Raw genomic sequence first — 12,631 nt, 5'->3', positions numbered from 1 at the left:
TCAGCAGCCTATCAACAATACACTGTCTCATTTTGTCCAAGTTGAAGCTGGACCACTTTATATCCCTCCCCCTCACTGCCATGTCTTACTTCTTTACTAGTTTCAGTAGCACATGAGCAAAGTGGAGGGATTCGGGTTGATTATATCTATTCTCCTTGCCTTCCCTCTCCCTGTCTTCCAGAGGAGACCCCTGCTATGCTCCCCACTTTCCTGCTCATGAACTTGCTGTCCCTGGCTGGGGATGTGGCTCTGCAGCAGCTGGTACATTTGGAACAGGCAGTGAGTGGAGAGCTCTGTCGGCGCCGAGTTCTTCGGGAAGAACAGGAACACAAGACTAAAGATCCAAAGAAGGTGAATGAAGCACCTGGGCAATTGGGATCCTGTCTTAAGCATTTCCCAGACTTACTTCCTGAGCTAAGCTCAAAACATTTCCTTCTGGGAATCTCTGCTTCTCTGCTATTAAGTGAAGAATCTCTGCTTCTTCATTGTTGCTACCCTGGTAAAGATTAGCATAGACAAAGATGGAACAGTCTGTTCTTAATAACTCAGGAAGGAATGTTTTAGTTAAATTCCAGAGTATGGAGTTAGAGACGTCACTATTAAATATAATCTGTTCCAGGCCAGGTGTGGCGGCTCACACCTATAATCCTAGCACTCTGGGAGGCAGGTGGATTGCTTGAGCTCATGAGTTCGAGACCAGCCTGAGCAAAAAGCAAGACCCCATCTACTAAAAATAGAAAAACTGAGGCAAGAGGATCACTTGAGCCCGAATTGGAGGTTGCTGTGAGCTATGATGCCATGGCACTCTATCCAGGGCAATAGCTTGAGTCTCTGTCTCAAAAAATATATAAATATCCATTTGCCAAAGTTGACCGGGGGAAAAAAAATAATAAATAAATAGTCTGTCTCTGAGGCACAGTTTGTTGGAACATGAATGCACACACATACACACACACCCTTTTCTGTCAGCCGTCAATACTGGCCTGGCATCTGATGGAACCTCTTATTCTCTCCACTAGAGGCAGTGATGTCTTACAGGTAAATAAGACATAGAACCTTGCAGCAGTGGGGTAAGGTCTGACCTCTGTGACCTTGAATCACTGTTTGACATGATCCATCTGTCTTACAATATACAGGAAATTATGTCTTTCCCTGTTCAGTTCAGGAATCCTTTCTCTTTACTGACACATTTGACTAGTCTATGAATGGCTTTGTAGAATTTGCCTTTCCTCGTGTCATTCTTGCAAAGTAAAGTACAGGCTGGGATCAAAAATGTTGTTTCTGCTTACCCATGATCCCTGGCTTCATTCCCTTTAGAATATAAGTTCTGAGACCACCATGGAGGAGGAGATGGGACTAGTTGGGGTGACTGCTGATGACACGGAGGCAGAACTGATGCGTGGTATCTGCGAGATGGAACTATTGGATGGTAAGAAAAATGGCTATACTCAGCAGTTTCTCCCCAAATGAGGTAACTATCCCAAACCTAAACTTATTCTTCCAACAGGCAAACAGACACTTGCTGCCTTTGTTCCACTTTTGCTTAAAGTCTGTAACAATCCCGGCCTCTATAGCAACCCAGACCTCTCTGCAGCTGCTTCACTTGCTCTCAGCAAGTTCTGCATGATCAGGTAGGCCGAGGCTGGTCCCACCTACTCAGAGAGGATGGGGTAAGATGCTTCCCTGATAGTCCTCTCCTTGCCTCTAGTGCCACCTTCTGTGACTCGCAGCTTCGTCTTCTGTTCACCATGCTAGAAAAGTCTTCACTCCCCACTGTCCGGTCTAACCTCATGGTCGCCACTGGGGATCTGGCCATCCGCTTCCCAAACCTGGTGGACCCGTGGACACCTCATCTATATGCTCGGTAAGAGATCCCTCACAAAGCAGTAGTATTCCCTGAGAGCTCTGGGAGTCTGGTAAGTCAGTGTGAAGGTCGCTAAGACTCTGTTCCCCTAGTTGTTAGCATTACCTCGAACTTGACCTGTACAGGCCCATCACTAAGATGACTTTAAGGGGATTGAAGCTTCGCCTACTTCTCCAACTCTAACTTTCAACTCTAGACAGCTTTCTAACTGCTTCTAGAATGGTGTATTATGGGGTAATGGATTGCTGCTAAGGGCCTTTTCTACCAGTATTAAGGTAAAGCCCAAAGGCTTTGGTCCCAGTGACCTGAGATTCTATTCCTAGCCTCCGGGACCCAGCTCCACAAGTGCGGAAAACAGCAGGGCTGGTGATGACCCACCTCATCCTTAAGGACTTGGTGAAAGTAAAGGGGCAAGTGAGCGAGATGGCAGTGCTGCTCATTGACCCTGAGCCTCAGATTGCTGCCCTGGCCAAGAACTTCTTCAATGAGCTTTCCCACAAGGTGAGAGACAGAGAGGTGGAGAGGCGACTGGGGGCTTGCTGCAGAGACAGTATGTAGGTCACCTCATCTCTCTCTCTCTGTCTTACAGGGCAACACAATCTATAATCTCCTTCCAGATATCATTAGCCGCCTGTCAGACCCTGAGGGGGGAGTGGAGGAAGAGCCTTTCCACACCATCATGAGGTATAGTTCCCTGGGCCTTGGGGGACATTTTTCACATAGCACAGGCTCAGGAATCAGACAAACCTGTATTTGAATTCCATCTCTGCTTCTTTTTTAGCTGTATGGCCTTCGGCAATAACTTAAAATCTCTGTGCCTATTGCCTCTCTTATAAAATGTAACTAATAACATGGTGCCTCTTAGTTCTTGAGAACATTAAGTAAGATGAGGTTTCTAGTGTGGTAGACACGTAGTAATGCTCACCAAATAGTTTTCATTTACTGAAAATTCCTGGGGGAAGGGGCTTTTCTGATGCATGGGACGTTGGGGGCAGTGGGGGTTGGAAGCAAGCCCAGCTGTGACAGAGAACATCTGAGAAGCCAGCACTAGGAGAGGTTCCTGGGTTGGTTTTAGTGGACAACAAAGCTGGACCTGGGCCCATGAAATGTCCTCATCTCCCCTTTCTGTAGGCAGCTCCTGTCCTATATCACCAAGGACAAGCAGACAGAGAGCTTGGTGGAAAAGCTGTGTCAGCGGTTCCGCACAGCCCGGTATGCTGCCCTCCCTGAGAGCCTTTGTGCTGAGAGGGACACTGCAGGGGAAGAACCTGTCTCCCCCTCACCCCAAGAGGCATCCTTGGGACCGTGGGAGACTGATCGGGAAAGGTGAGCCTTTAATGTCCTGCATCTCACCACTCCTCACAAAGCCTTTGCCATCTGCAGAACTGAGCGGCAGCACCGGGACCTGGCCTACTGTGTGTCACAGCTGCCCCTTACAGAGCGAGGCCTCCGTAAAATGCTTGACAGTTTTGACTGCTTTGGAGATAAACTGTCAGATGAATCCATCTTCAATGCCTTTTTGTCAGTTGCCAGCAAGCTGCGGCGTGGGGCCAAGCCTGAGGGCAAGGTGAGCTGCCTAGGGACACTTGGGCACCTACTGGGTTCTAGGCCTGGCTGCTACATCTGCTCTCTAAGCAGTGCTCTGGGGCTCTTGTAGTCATATTACTGTCTTACTTGATCCCCAGCTTGATTGCAATCAAGTTATTAGAGTGACCCTAAACTAGATTTTCTATCTCTAATTCTTGTTTTCTTAACAGATTTCCATCTCAATTTTTTTATTTTTTTTTTGATACAGAGTCTCAAGCTGTTGCCCTGGGTAGAGTGCTGTGGCATCACTGCTCACAGCAACCTCAAACTCTTGGGCTTAAACAATCCTCTTGCCTCAGCGTCCCAAGTAGCTGGGACCACAGGCATCCGCCACAATGCCTGGCTATTTTTTGGGTTATAGTTGTCATTGTTGTTTGGGGGGCCCGGGCTGGATTCAAACCTGCCAGCTCCAATGAATGTGGCTGGCACCTTAGCCACTTGAGCTACAGGCACTGAACCTTTGATTTTTTTTTTTTTTTAATAGACTCTCTTTTAGAGCAGTTTTAGGTTCAAAGCAAAATTGAGTGGAAAATACAAAGACTTCCCACATACCATGTCCCCACACATGCAACCTTGCCCACCATCAACATCCTGCACTAGACCAGTACATTTACAGTCGATGAACCTACATTCCCCTAAGAATATCTCCCTAAGTCCAAAGTTTCCATTACAGCCTTCTACATGATGACATGTACCCACCATGGCAGTATGGCACAGAATAGTTTAATTGCCCTAAAAATCCCTGTGCTCCACCTATTTATCCTTCCCTCCCCATAACCCCTGGTAACCACTGACCTTTTTACTGTATCCACAGCTTTGCCTTTCCTAGATTGGCCAAACCCCTATAGATAGAATCATATAGTATGTAGGCTTTTCAGATTGGCTTCTGTCACTTAATAAGTATTTAAAGTACCTCTGTTTTCATAGCCCTGTTTCTCTTTAATCGCAGAAGTAATATGTTCCAAACCTTTTCTTTTTTTTGAGACAGTCTCACTATGTCATCCTTGGTAGAGTGCTGTGGCATCCCAGCGTACAGCAACTTCAAACTCTTGGGTTTAAGCGACTCTCTTGCCTCAGCCTCCCAAGTAGCTGGGACTATAGGCTCCTGCCAAAACACCTGGCTATTTTTTATTGGAGTTGTCATTGTTTAGCTGGCCCAAGCCAGGTTCAAACCCAGCACCCTCAGTGTATGTGACTGGTGCCTTAACTACTGTGCTATGGGCACCAAGCCTCCAAACCTGTTCTTAATTTTTGTTCCCTCCAGGCTATAATAGATGAGTTTGAGCAGAAGCTTCGGGCTTGTCACACCAGAGGGTTGGATGGAATAGAGGAGCTTGAGAATGGCCAAGGACTTAGCCAGAGAGCTCCATCAGCCAGGAAACAACCCACTGGTATGTGTGGCTACCTTGTGCCCTCCCCTCAAGCTATGGTTACTTTCTTCGTTTTTTTTTTTTAAAGCATCTCTTCCTGCTTCTTCTAGTCTCTAGGCACCAGCCTCTTGCTTCTGCAGCTTCAGACAGTGACTTTGTCACACCTGAGCCCCGCCGTACTATCCGTCGGCATCCAAACACCCAGCAGCGAGTTGCTAAAAAGAAAACCAAAGTTGTCTTCTCAAGTGATGAGTCCAGTGAGGAAGGTATGATGCTCCTTCTTTTTTTTTTTTGTAGAGACAGAGTCTCACTGTACCGCCCTCGGGTAGAGTGCCGTGGCGTCACACTGCTCACAGCAACCTCCAGCTCCTGGGCTTACGCGATTCTCTTGCCTCAGCCTCCCGAGCAGCTGGGACTACAGGCGCCTGCCACAACGCCCAGCTATTTTTTTGTTGCAGTTTGGCCGGGGCTGGGTTTGAACCCGCCACCCTCGGCATATGGGGCCGGGGCCCTACTCACTGAGCCACAGGCACCGCCCATGATGCTCCTTCTTAGCACTGACCCAGAAGGAACATGGTTGGGGTGTGGAGTCCTGGTTTCCAAAGGGTCCTGCTGTAGAGCCTCCACTGCTCCATGGTGTCTTCCTATGCAGTTGGGATCAGGATTGTTCCATTTGTTCTCTGACATCTATTTTTTACCATCTTTGTGACTCAGCTTTTTTTTTACCTTCCAATTCTTTGAATAGAGCTCTCAGCAAAGATGACTGAAGATGAGACACCAAAGAAAATGACCCCCATTCGCAGGGCATCCACTCGAAGGCACAGATCCTAGCAAGTCTTCTTGCCATTTGCCATCTCTCCTATGCAGCGTATCATGTGGGATGACCTTGAATTCCAATTCCAAACCCTCTGTAATATACTTGTTTGCCTATCTCCTATGTATTTTTTAAAACACATGATCTTTAAAATGCAAGGCATTTCTCTTAAACTAGCCTAACTGAACTTCATTAGCTGTTTTCACTTTGGAATGTTTGTCAGTCTCCATGTTTTCTAATAATAAATGTTTTTATAGATTTTTGGACATTTTTTCCTAAGCTTGTCTCATTTCACCTTTCATGAGCCCAGACTCGTGCAGCAGGCAGAGGGTTATCAATCCAGAGGGTGAGCCCAGGAGTACAGATGAACCCCCCTGCTCCCCACTGTCCCTTTTCCTGCCTGCACAGGTGACAAGATGCCTGGCTGGAGAATCGTACAATGTCCAGACTCCACTTCAGTGCTCCTCAACCTCAGGCAGTTTTGCTGCCAGAGGACATTTGACAATGCCTAGAGACTTTGTTGTTATCATAGCCTGTGGGGGAGGGCTGCTACCAGTATCTGGTGGGCAAAGGCCAGGGATGTTGCTAAACATCCTACAGTGCACAGGACAGCACCCCCCCCCAACAAAGAGTTATCCAATCCAAACTGTCAACAGAGACAAGGTTGAGATAGCCTCCCCCAGACAAAGAGCTGCTTTCCTCTGTGTTCCCTGGCCCCCACCCCACCTCCCATGGGTGTTCTCTAGTTCATCTCCAAAGACTGGCAACTGCTCTGGCCAGGTGAGGGGTCAGGTCATGCCCACCCTCTGGTTCTAGGAGACAAGGTCTGTCTGCTAGGCAGTCCTCACTATTTTATAGGTCTGCAAGAGATGAGAGGGTACAGGCCATGTGGCTGGTGGGCTGTCCCCTAAAGCCTATGTACCCCTCCCTCCTCAGCTCCACAGTCCTCTCTGCTGAGTCAGGGAAGAGGCAGTGAGCCTGCCATCATGACCACACTGGTGTCTCTGCTGTCATGACAACAGCATGATGCATCAGTATCGCTCTCTGGGCACTGAGCTTCCTATTTTGGTGGGGAGGGAGGAGGACACTAATGAAAAATGACAAGCATGAAGCAAAGGGGAAGATAGTACCTCAGGATCATGCTTTGGGTAGTGCAGGAGCATACAGAGGCTCTTGAGTCCTCTGCAGGGAAGGGGTTAATGGTCATTTCGGTTTAGCTGAGCCTTTTCAACAGTAGATGAGTGGCCTCAGAGGTGGGGGCCGCCAATCCCCCAGGCTCCACTGCAACCCTACCCCTATCCTGTCCTGTCTTCATCATCAGGGGCCCTCTTGGCCCTGCACTTTGTGATCCTGAAAAGCCTGAGCACCAGCTATGCCAATGGCTGCCAGATATGGACAGCCTTGGCTCTGGGGCCCCAAAGAGGGAGGTCAGCCCCAGAAAGACTGGATTGGGCTGAGACAGCTAACTCCCTACCTTTTAAGCAAAGATTATCACCCCAGGCTGGCTAAACTTAGCCCCAGGCTTTTAGCTAGAAGGGCAGGGGGCTGGTGTCAGATTACGCTGGGCCAGCAAAAGGGACCCCAGGATCCCCTTCCCCTGCACCTGCTGATGGGCAAAGGCCACCTTGCTCCCACCCCACTTAAAAGCCCTCATTCCTTTCAAGTGCTGGGCACCCAGCCCTCCCCCTATCCTCAGCTCATAACCAAACCTGGACCTGTGCAGGATGACAGACCTTTTCCTTTACCTCCGGAGAATATGTGGGAAGGGGAGGGGAGCCTTTCCTACCCTGTGCCCAAGACTGTTCTCCCACTTTATTACCCTTTCTGGATTCACTCTGCCCTCAACATCCCATCGGTGTAGCAGTGAAGGGGAGTCCCTGGCTCCTGAACTTGCCTGCACGTCTCAGGATGGGGAGGGACTTCCGCCATGGGCTGGAGGTGATCAAAGAGACACTGTCTCCTTCCTCAGGTTCCCAGGAACGACTTTGTGGGAGGCCTCTGGGCCAACACCATCCCAGCCCCACCCATGACCCCATCTTCTCCCTAGGAGCTCAGTCCGCGGGGAAGCAGCTGGTGCGCACAGGGCCTGGCTTGTCTGCGCTAATTATCAGGTCCAGGCTGCCCAGGCTGCAGGACATCGTGACCTTCTGTGCAGAAACCTCCCCCTCAAGCCTCCTCCCAACCCTCCTTCCTCTCCAGGCCCCCGCCGCCCAAAGCCCAGCCCAGGCAGGCCCCGGTCCCAGAAAGCCTAGGAGGCAGGAGTTGGTGGGGGTGGGGGTGGGGAGAAGTGGGGGCTGGGAAGGGCCCTTCCTGGGTCTTCGCTTCAGTTGTTCCTCTGTCACTACCGAAGAGCCTAGAGGAGAAGTTCCTCAACTTTCCCGCCGCTCAGCCTTTGAAAGAAAGAGGAGGAGGCTGGCCGCGTGCAGCCGCAAGCAGTCTTGGGCTCTGGCTCCAACTCCCCATCCCACCAGCTCCCAAAGTCCTCCTGCCTAGCAAATTTAACGTCCCTGGCTCCCTGATGTCCTAAATTCTCACCAGGGCCCCAGTCCTGGAGTCCCTGGTCTGTGTTCCCACAATCCCGTCCTGGGAACTATTCCCGATCACCTCCTCCTCAGGCCAACCTCTGCTCCACCCTACCCCTACTCCCGCTCTAAGTCCGGAGCCCACACGTTCGGTGCGTGCACAGTCGAACTGCGCCAAAAACACTAAAAAGGGAGTTGCCGGGCTACTAGCGGGTTTACGGGCGCACGTAGCTCAGGCCTCGAGCTCTCAGGCTGGGACTGGGCAAGCCACCCGGGAGGCGGGGCCCACGTCCCCCGCCCCAGCCCCCGCCTTTTCTATAAATGGAGCCTGCCTCGTCCCCCTGCGCTCTCTGGTCCTCCCGTTCGTCAGATAGCCGCTTCTTCTAGTGCAGCACCAGGTGCAAACACGCAAAAAGTAACAGCGGGAGGCTGGGGGCTGGCCTGAAGGGGCGAGGGGGTGTGCACAGGCGGAGTGTGGCTGAGCTGCCTCGGGGTCCGGCACAAGCCGGGTGGGCAGCATATCGCAAGGGCGAGCGGAGGACGTGATGCGGCCTGGTGTGGGAATGGAGACCTGGGGGAGGGGAGGAGTGGGCGTGTGCAGTGGCTGGGGTCCTGCCGCTCAGCCCCGGGCGTCAGGTGGCCCGCTTGGATGCTTACCTTTCTCTTCCCCTTCCCCGCAGCCGCATCCCCGAGGCACCATGGTGAAAGTGAAGGTCGGAATAAACGGGTGAGTTAAAGAACGGCTAGGGTGGGGTCCTGAGCTGCATTGCGTCTGCAGGTCTTGCCGGACCCGAATCTTTGCAGCTGGGTGGAAGGAGTGGGGGAACTGGATCCTCCCAAGGAGAACTGAAGGTCAGCGCCCCGACCTAACAGAGGCTCCTGCCTCTAAGAACCTGGTGTCCCCTGTCCCCCGGCTGTTGCACCTTAGGTAACTCCGCTCCTTCGGGCACAGGCTACCCTGAGCCTTCCACTTACTGCAGAGAAATGAGACAGACTCCATTCTCGCTTGGGATCCATCCCCATCCTCCAACTGAGGCTCCTTTCTTCTCTTTGGCGCTCTGCGGGGTCACGTGCCCGGATAGGCGCCCCTCCCCCTCCCCGGCCTGCGGGGGTGCCTTGGGGGTGCAGTGCGCAGCCTGCTGCACTGGCCGAGGCGCGCTGCGGTGGCTCGGCCGCCATGTTGCAACCCGGAGGGAAATGAATGAAGCCCGTTAGGAAACTCTCCTGAGTTCTGCAGTCTTCCTCTTGGCTTGCGGATGACTAATCCTCCGGCTGCTGCCTCAGTAGGGTGGAGTCTCCTTTATCCGGTAAACCTGGTGAAGCAAGGCTTCTCGGGTTCTTGCTCAAAGAGGGTCTTGCCCACAGAATGCAGCTGCTGACCGCACTGGCTGTACACCGGCCCTCCAGCCACAAACCTTATTTCCCTTCATCTAGGGACGATGAATCCTACTCTGACGAATCAAACAAGTGGGCTTATGGTCCTCTTATGGCCCCCCCTCCCAAAGGTGTGGTAGCTGTGGCTTCATGCCAATCCGGGGGAGCTGAGTCATGGGCAGTTAGAAAATTTCCACCACAAAATGGTCTCTGTGGCAGCATCCCCTCCTGTTCCGCCTCACCTGGAGGCTCCTTCCCGTGGGCATCTAGAGCTGATCCGACCCTCAAGGCCAGGCTGTAAAGGTCAATGAGAGGATTGAGTGACTGTGAACCTTGGGAAACTAGTTCCATCTTTCAGAAACCAGATCTCTGCTCACCCTGCTCCCAGGTTAAATATAGCTGCTGACCTTTCTGTGGTGGGGCCCCTGCTTCAGGTCTCCCCCTTCTCCCACTTAACACCCTGTTAATACCACTCCTGGTTTCTTGAAAGAGCTGTGAAGGAAGGAGGATTAGCAAATCAGAACCCTGGGACTAGGGGGTTGAAAAATTGCTGCTTCTGTGTCTGTGCCTTTTGTAGAATGGAGTTGTAGAAGGTGGGCTCACCCTGCTGGTTAATTTCTGACCTTTACTCCTGCCCTTTGAGCTTGGAGATGATGAGTGTACAAGTCTCTTCCCTGGAGGGTGTAGCTTGAAGCTTGGCCAGGCTGCAGCAAGCATTTCCAGGACATGAGAGATTAAATGCCATGTGCCAAGCTTGTGCCCAGCCCGTGGGTGGCAGTGCCCCACACAACTGCTTCTCCTTGAAGGACTAAACGTGACTGGGTGTTGGGTAGGACGGGAGCCTTAACCTACTACCATGCTGTGGAGCCAGGCCAGCCTGGTAGGGTTGAACTACAGGCCTCTTGGGACTTCTGGAGGTCTAGAGGGGTGCTGTATCTGCCTACTTAGCAATGAGCCAGGGCCTGCTCACCCAGCAGGAAGAATCCTCTATTTCTCTCATTCCTTCCATTCTCCTTTCCACTTGTCCTAGTTTTGGTCGTATTGGGCGCCTGGTCACCAGGGCTGCTTTTAACTCTGGCAAAGTGGATATTGTCGCCATCAATGACCCCTTCATTGACCTCAACTACATGGTGAGTGCCACCCTGCATCAGGTGTGCAGAGCTGCCTGGTTAAGGGGCAGCCCCTTGATGTGCCTGCTTGTTCCCTAGGTCTACATGTTCCAGTATGATTCCACCCATGGCAAATTCCATGGCACAGTCAAGGCTGAGAACGGGAAGGTTGTCATCAATGGAAATCCCATAACCATCTTCCAGGAGTAAGTATAGAAGGTGGAGCAGGAAAATGTGCTTTGGGGAGGCACCTGGGATAGCGTGACCACCTTGGGTACATGGTACCTCATGTCACTCGACTTGGTCCTCGTTTCCTCTCATAGGCGAGATCCCACCAAAATCAAATGGGGTGAGGCAGGCGCAGAGTATGTTGTGGAGTCCACTGGTGTCTTCACCACCATGGAGAAGGCTGGGGTAAGTGCCAGAGGCTGGCTAACTCAGGGCAGCAGGAAGCAAGGGGACAATGACTCAGCCTTGCCAAGGCAGAACCTGGGTTTGTAACTAACTGTTTCTCTATAGGCTCACCTACAGGGGGGTGCCAAAAGGGTCGTCATCTCTGCCCCTTCTGCTGATGCCCCCATGTTTGTGATGGGTGTGAACCATGAGAAGTACGAAAACAGCCTCTGCATTGTCAGGTGAGGAGGGCAAAGGCAGTGGGAAATGAGCCAGGTAGGACTTGTTGTGCGGGGGAGTGAGCTTTCCCTTGACTTGCCCCTCTGTCTTCTCAGCAATGCCTCCTGCACCACCAACTGCTTAGCCCCCTTGGCTAAGGTCATCCATGACAACTTCGGCATTGTGGAGGGACTCATGGTATGAGAGAGTGGGGGGTTTGTTCATTTTTCTCTTGGCATTGGATCTCCTCCCAAACCCAGCCCTAATGTTAGGGGCTCTGAAGAGTAGTCCCCAGTCTGTCTGTCTTAATTCTTCCCAAGGAGGGGATGAGGGAAGTGGAAGATGATGATGTGGGGAGCCTCTGAGGGGCCTCACTTCCTCACTCCACCTTTCCAGACCACAGTCCATGCCATCACTGCCACCCAGAAGACTGTGGATGGCCCCTCTGGGAAGTTGTGGCGTGATGGCCGCGGGGCTCTCCAGAACATCATCCCTGCCTCAACTGGTGCAGCCAAGGCTGTGGGCAAGGTCATCCCTGAGCTGAATGGGAAGCTTACTGGCATGGCCTTCCGGGTACCCACTGCCAACGTGTCGGTCGTGGATCTCACCTGCCGTCTAGAGAAGGCTGTATGTGAGGGTTAGAAAGGTGGGTGGTGGGGCGGGGGTTGTTTTTGTCTCTGTTAAAATGGAGGTGAGGTGGAACCTGAACATCCACTTTTTTTACCTTATTAGGCCAAATACGATGATATCAAGAAGGTAGTGAAGCAGGCAGCAGAGGGCCCCCTCAAGGGCATCCTGGGTTACACTGAACACCAGGTACTGCTAGGGTGGGGAGCTGGTGTGTCTGGGTGGCCCTGCTGAATAGAACCGGCTGGCCACTTACTTAGCCCTCTCTTTCCCATCCCAGGTCGTCTCCTCTGACTTCAACGGTGACACCCATTCTTCCACCTTTGATGCTGCAGCTGGCATTGCTCTCAACGACCACTTTGTCAAACTCATTGCCTGGTATGTGGCCCAGATGAGTAGGCATAAGAAAGCAACTTGTGGACTGGCGCCCTCTGGTGGCTGGCTTGGAAAATAGCCTTTAATGACTCAATTTATTTTCTAGGTATGATAATGAATTTGGCTACAGCAACAGGGTGGTGGATCTTATGGCCCACATGGCCTCCAAGGAGTAAGAACCCCCAGACCACAAGCCCCAGCCAGAGCACGAGAGGAAGAGAAAGGCCCCTAGCTGCTGGGGTGCCCCTGCCTACTCAGTCCCCCACCTCACTGAGAATCTCCCCTCGACAGTTTCCACACCAGACCCCCTCAAGAACAAGAGGGGCCTAAGGAGCCCCACCTTGTCATGTAACATCAATAAAGTTCCCTGAATTCAG

At 51.9% G+C, this 12,631-nt stretch overlaps 2 protein-coding genes across 5 annotated transcripts in view; both read left to right on the top strand.

Annotated features, from left to right (window-relative positions):
• Positions 1–5,915, top strand: part of NCAPD2 (non-SMC condensin I complex subunit D2) — a 30,064-nt gene extending 24,149 nt beyond the window's left edge. For 2 of the 3 annotated variants that reach the window (XM_053556471.1, XM_053556469.1), the window contains exons 22-32: positions 182–351; positions 1,318–1,429; positions 1,508–1,631; positions 1,691–1,864; positions 2,188–2,365; positions 2,454–2,548; positions 2,996–3,076; positions 3,248–3,431; positions 4,716–4,842; positions 4,932–5,087; positions 5,567–5,915. In XM_053556471.1, coding sequence (XP_053412446.1) covers positions 182–351; positions 1,318–1,429; positions 1,508–1,631; positions 1,691–1,864; positions 2,188–2,365; positions 2,454–2,548; positions 2,996–3,076; positions 3,248–3,431; positions 4,716–4,842; positions 4,932–5,087; positions 5,567–5,652 — 1,487 coding nt within the window. In that variant the 3' untranslated portion in view covers positions 5,653–5,915. The remainder of the gene's footprint in view (positions 1–181; positions 352–1,317; positions 1,430–1,507; positions 1,632–1,690; positions 1,865–2,187; positions 2,366–2,453; positions 2,549–2,995; positions 3,077–3,247; positions 3,432–4,715; positions 4,843–4,931; positions 5,088–5,566) is intronic. The other variant, XM_053556472.1, reaches the window with a different exon arrangement.
• Positions 5,916–8,348: 2,433 nt separating this feature from the next.
• Positions 8,349–12,624, top strand: GAPDH (glyceraldehyde-3-phosphate dehydrogenase). 2 transcript variants are annotated; one of them, XM_053556478.1, is made up of 11 exons: positions 8,349–8,572; positions 8,838–8,884; positions 10,562–10,661; positions 10,740–10,846; positions 10,964–11,054; positions 11,160–11,275; positions 11,369–11,450; positions 11,649–11,879; positions 11,985–12,068; positions 12,160–12,257; positions 12,361–12,624. In XM_053556478.1, exons 2-11 carry the CDS (start codon positions 8,856–8,858, stop codon positions 12,428–12,430), a joined length of 1,008 nt encoding a protein of 335 aa, XP_053412453.1. In that variant the 5' UTR covers positions 8,349–8,572; positions 8,838–8,855; the 3' UTR covers positions 12,431–12,624. The 2 variants fall into 2 exon arrangements, with proteins under 2 accessions (XP_053412453.1, XP_053412454.1); XM_053556479.1 differs by having other exon boundaries at positions 8,455–8,555.
• Positions 12,625–12,631: the final 7 nt, after the last annotated feature.

This window comes from Nycticebus coucang, chromosome 12 (assembly GCF_027406575.1).
Source record: "Nycticebus coucang isolate mNycCou1 chromosome 12, mNycCou1.pri, whole genome shotgun sequence".
In the NCBI taxonomy this organism is placed as follows: domain Eukaryota; kingdom Metazoa; phylum Chordata; class Mammalia; order Primates; family Lorisidae; genus Nycticebus; species Nycticebus coucang.
The sequence above is the reverse complement of the archived record's forward strand: the minus strand, read 5'-3'. Positions and strand labels throughout refer to the sequence as shown.

Bases quoted from the DNA above. Each gene is read 5' to 3' on its own strand.
- GAPDH (XM_053556478.1), top strand. From the start codon at position 8,856: ATGGTGAAAGTGAAGGTCGGAATAAACGG. The intron at 11,276-11,368 runs GTGAGGAGGGCA...CTGTCTTCTCAG, and splicing joins AACAGCCTCTGCATTGTCAG to CAATGCCTCCTGCACCACCA. The intron at 11,451-11,648 runs GTATGAGAGAGT...CCACCTTTCCAG, and splicing joins GCATTGTGGAGGGACTCATG to ACCACAGTCCATGCCATCAC.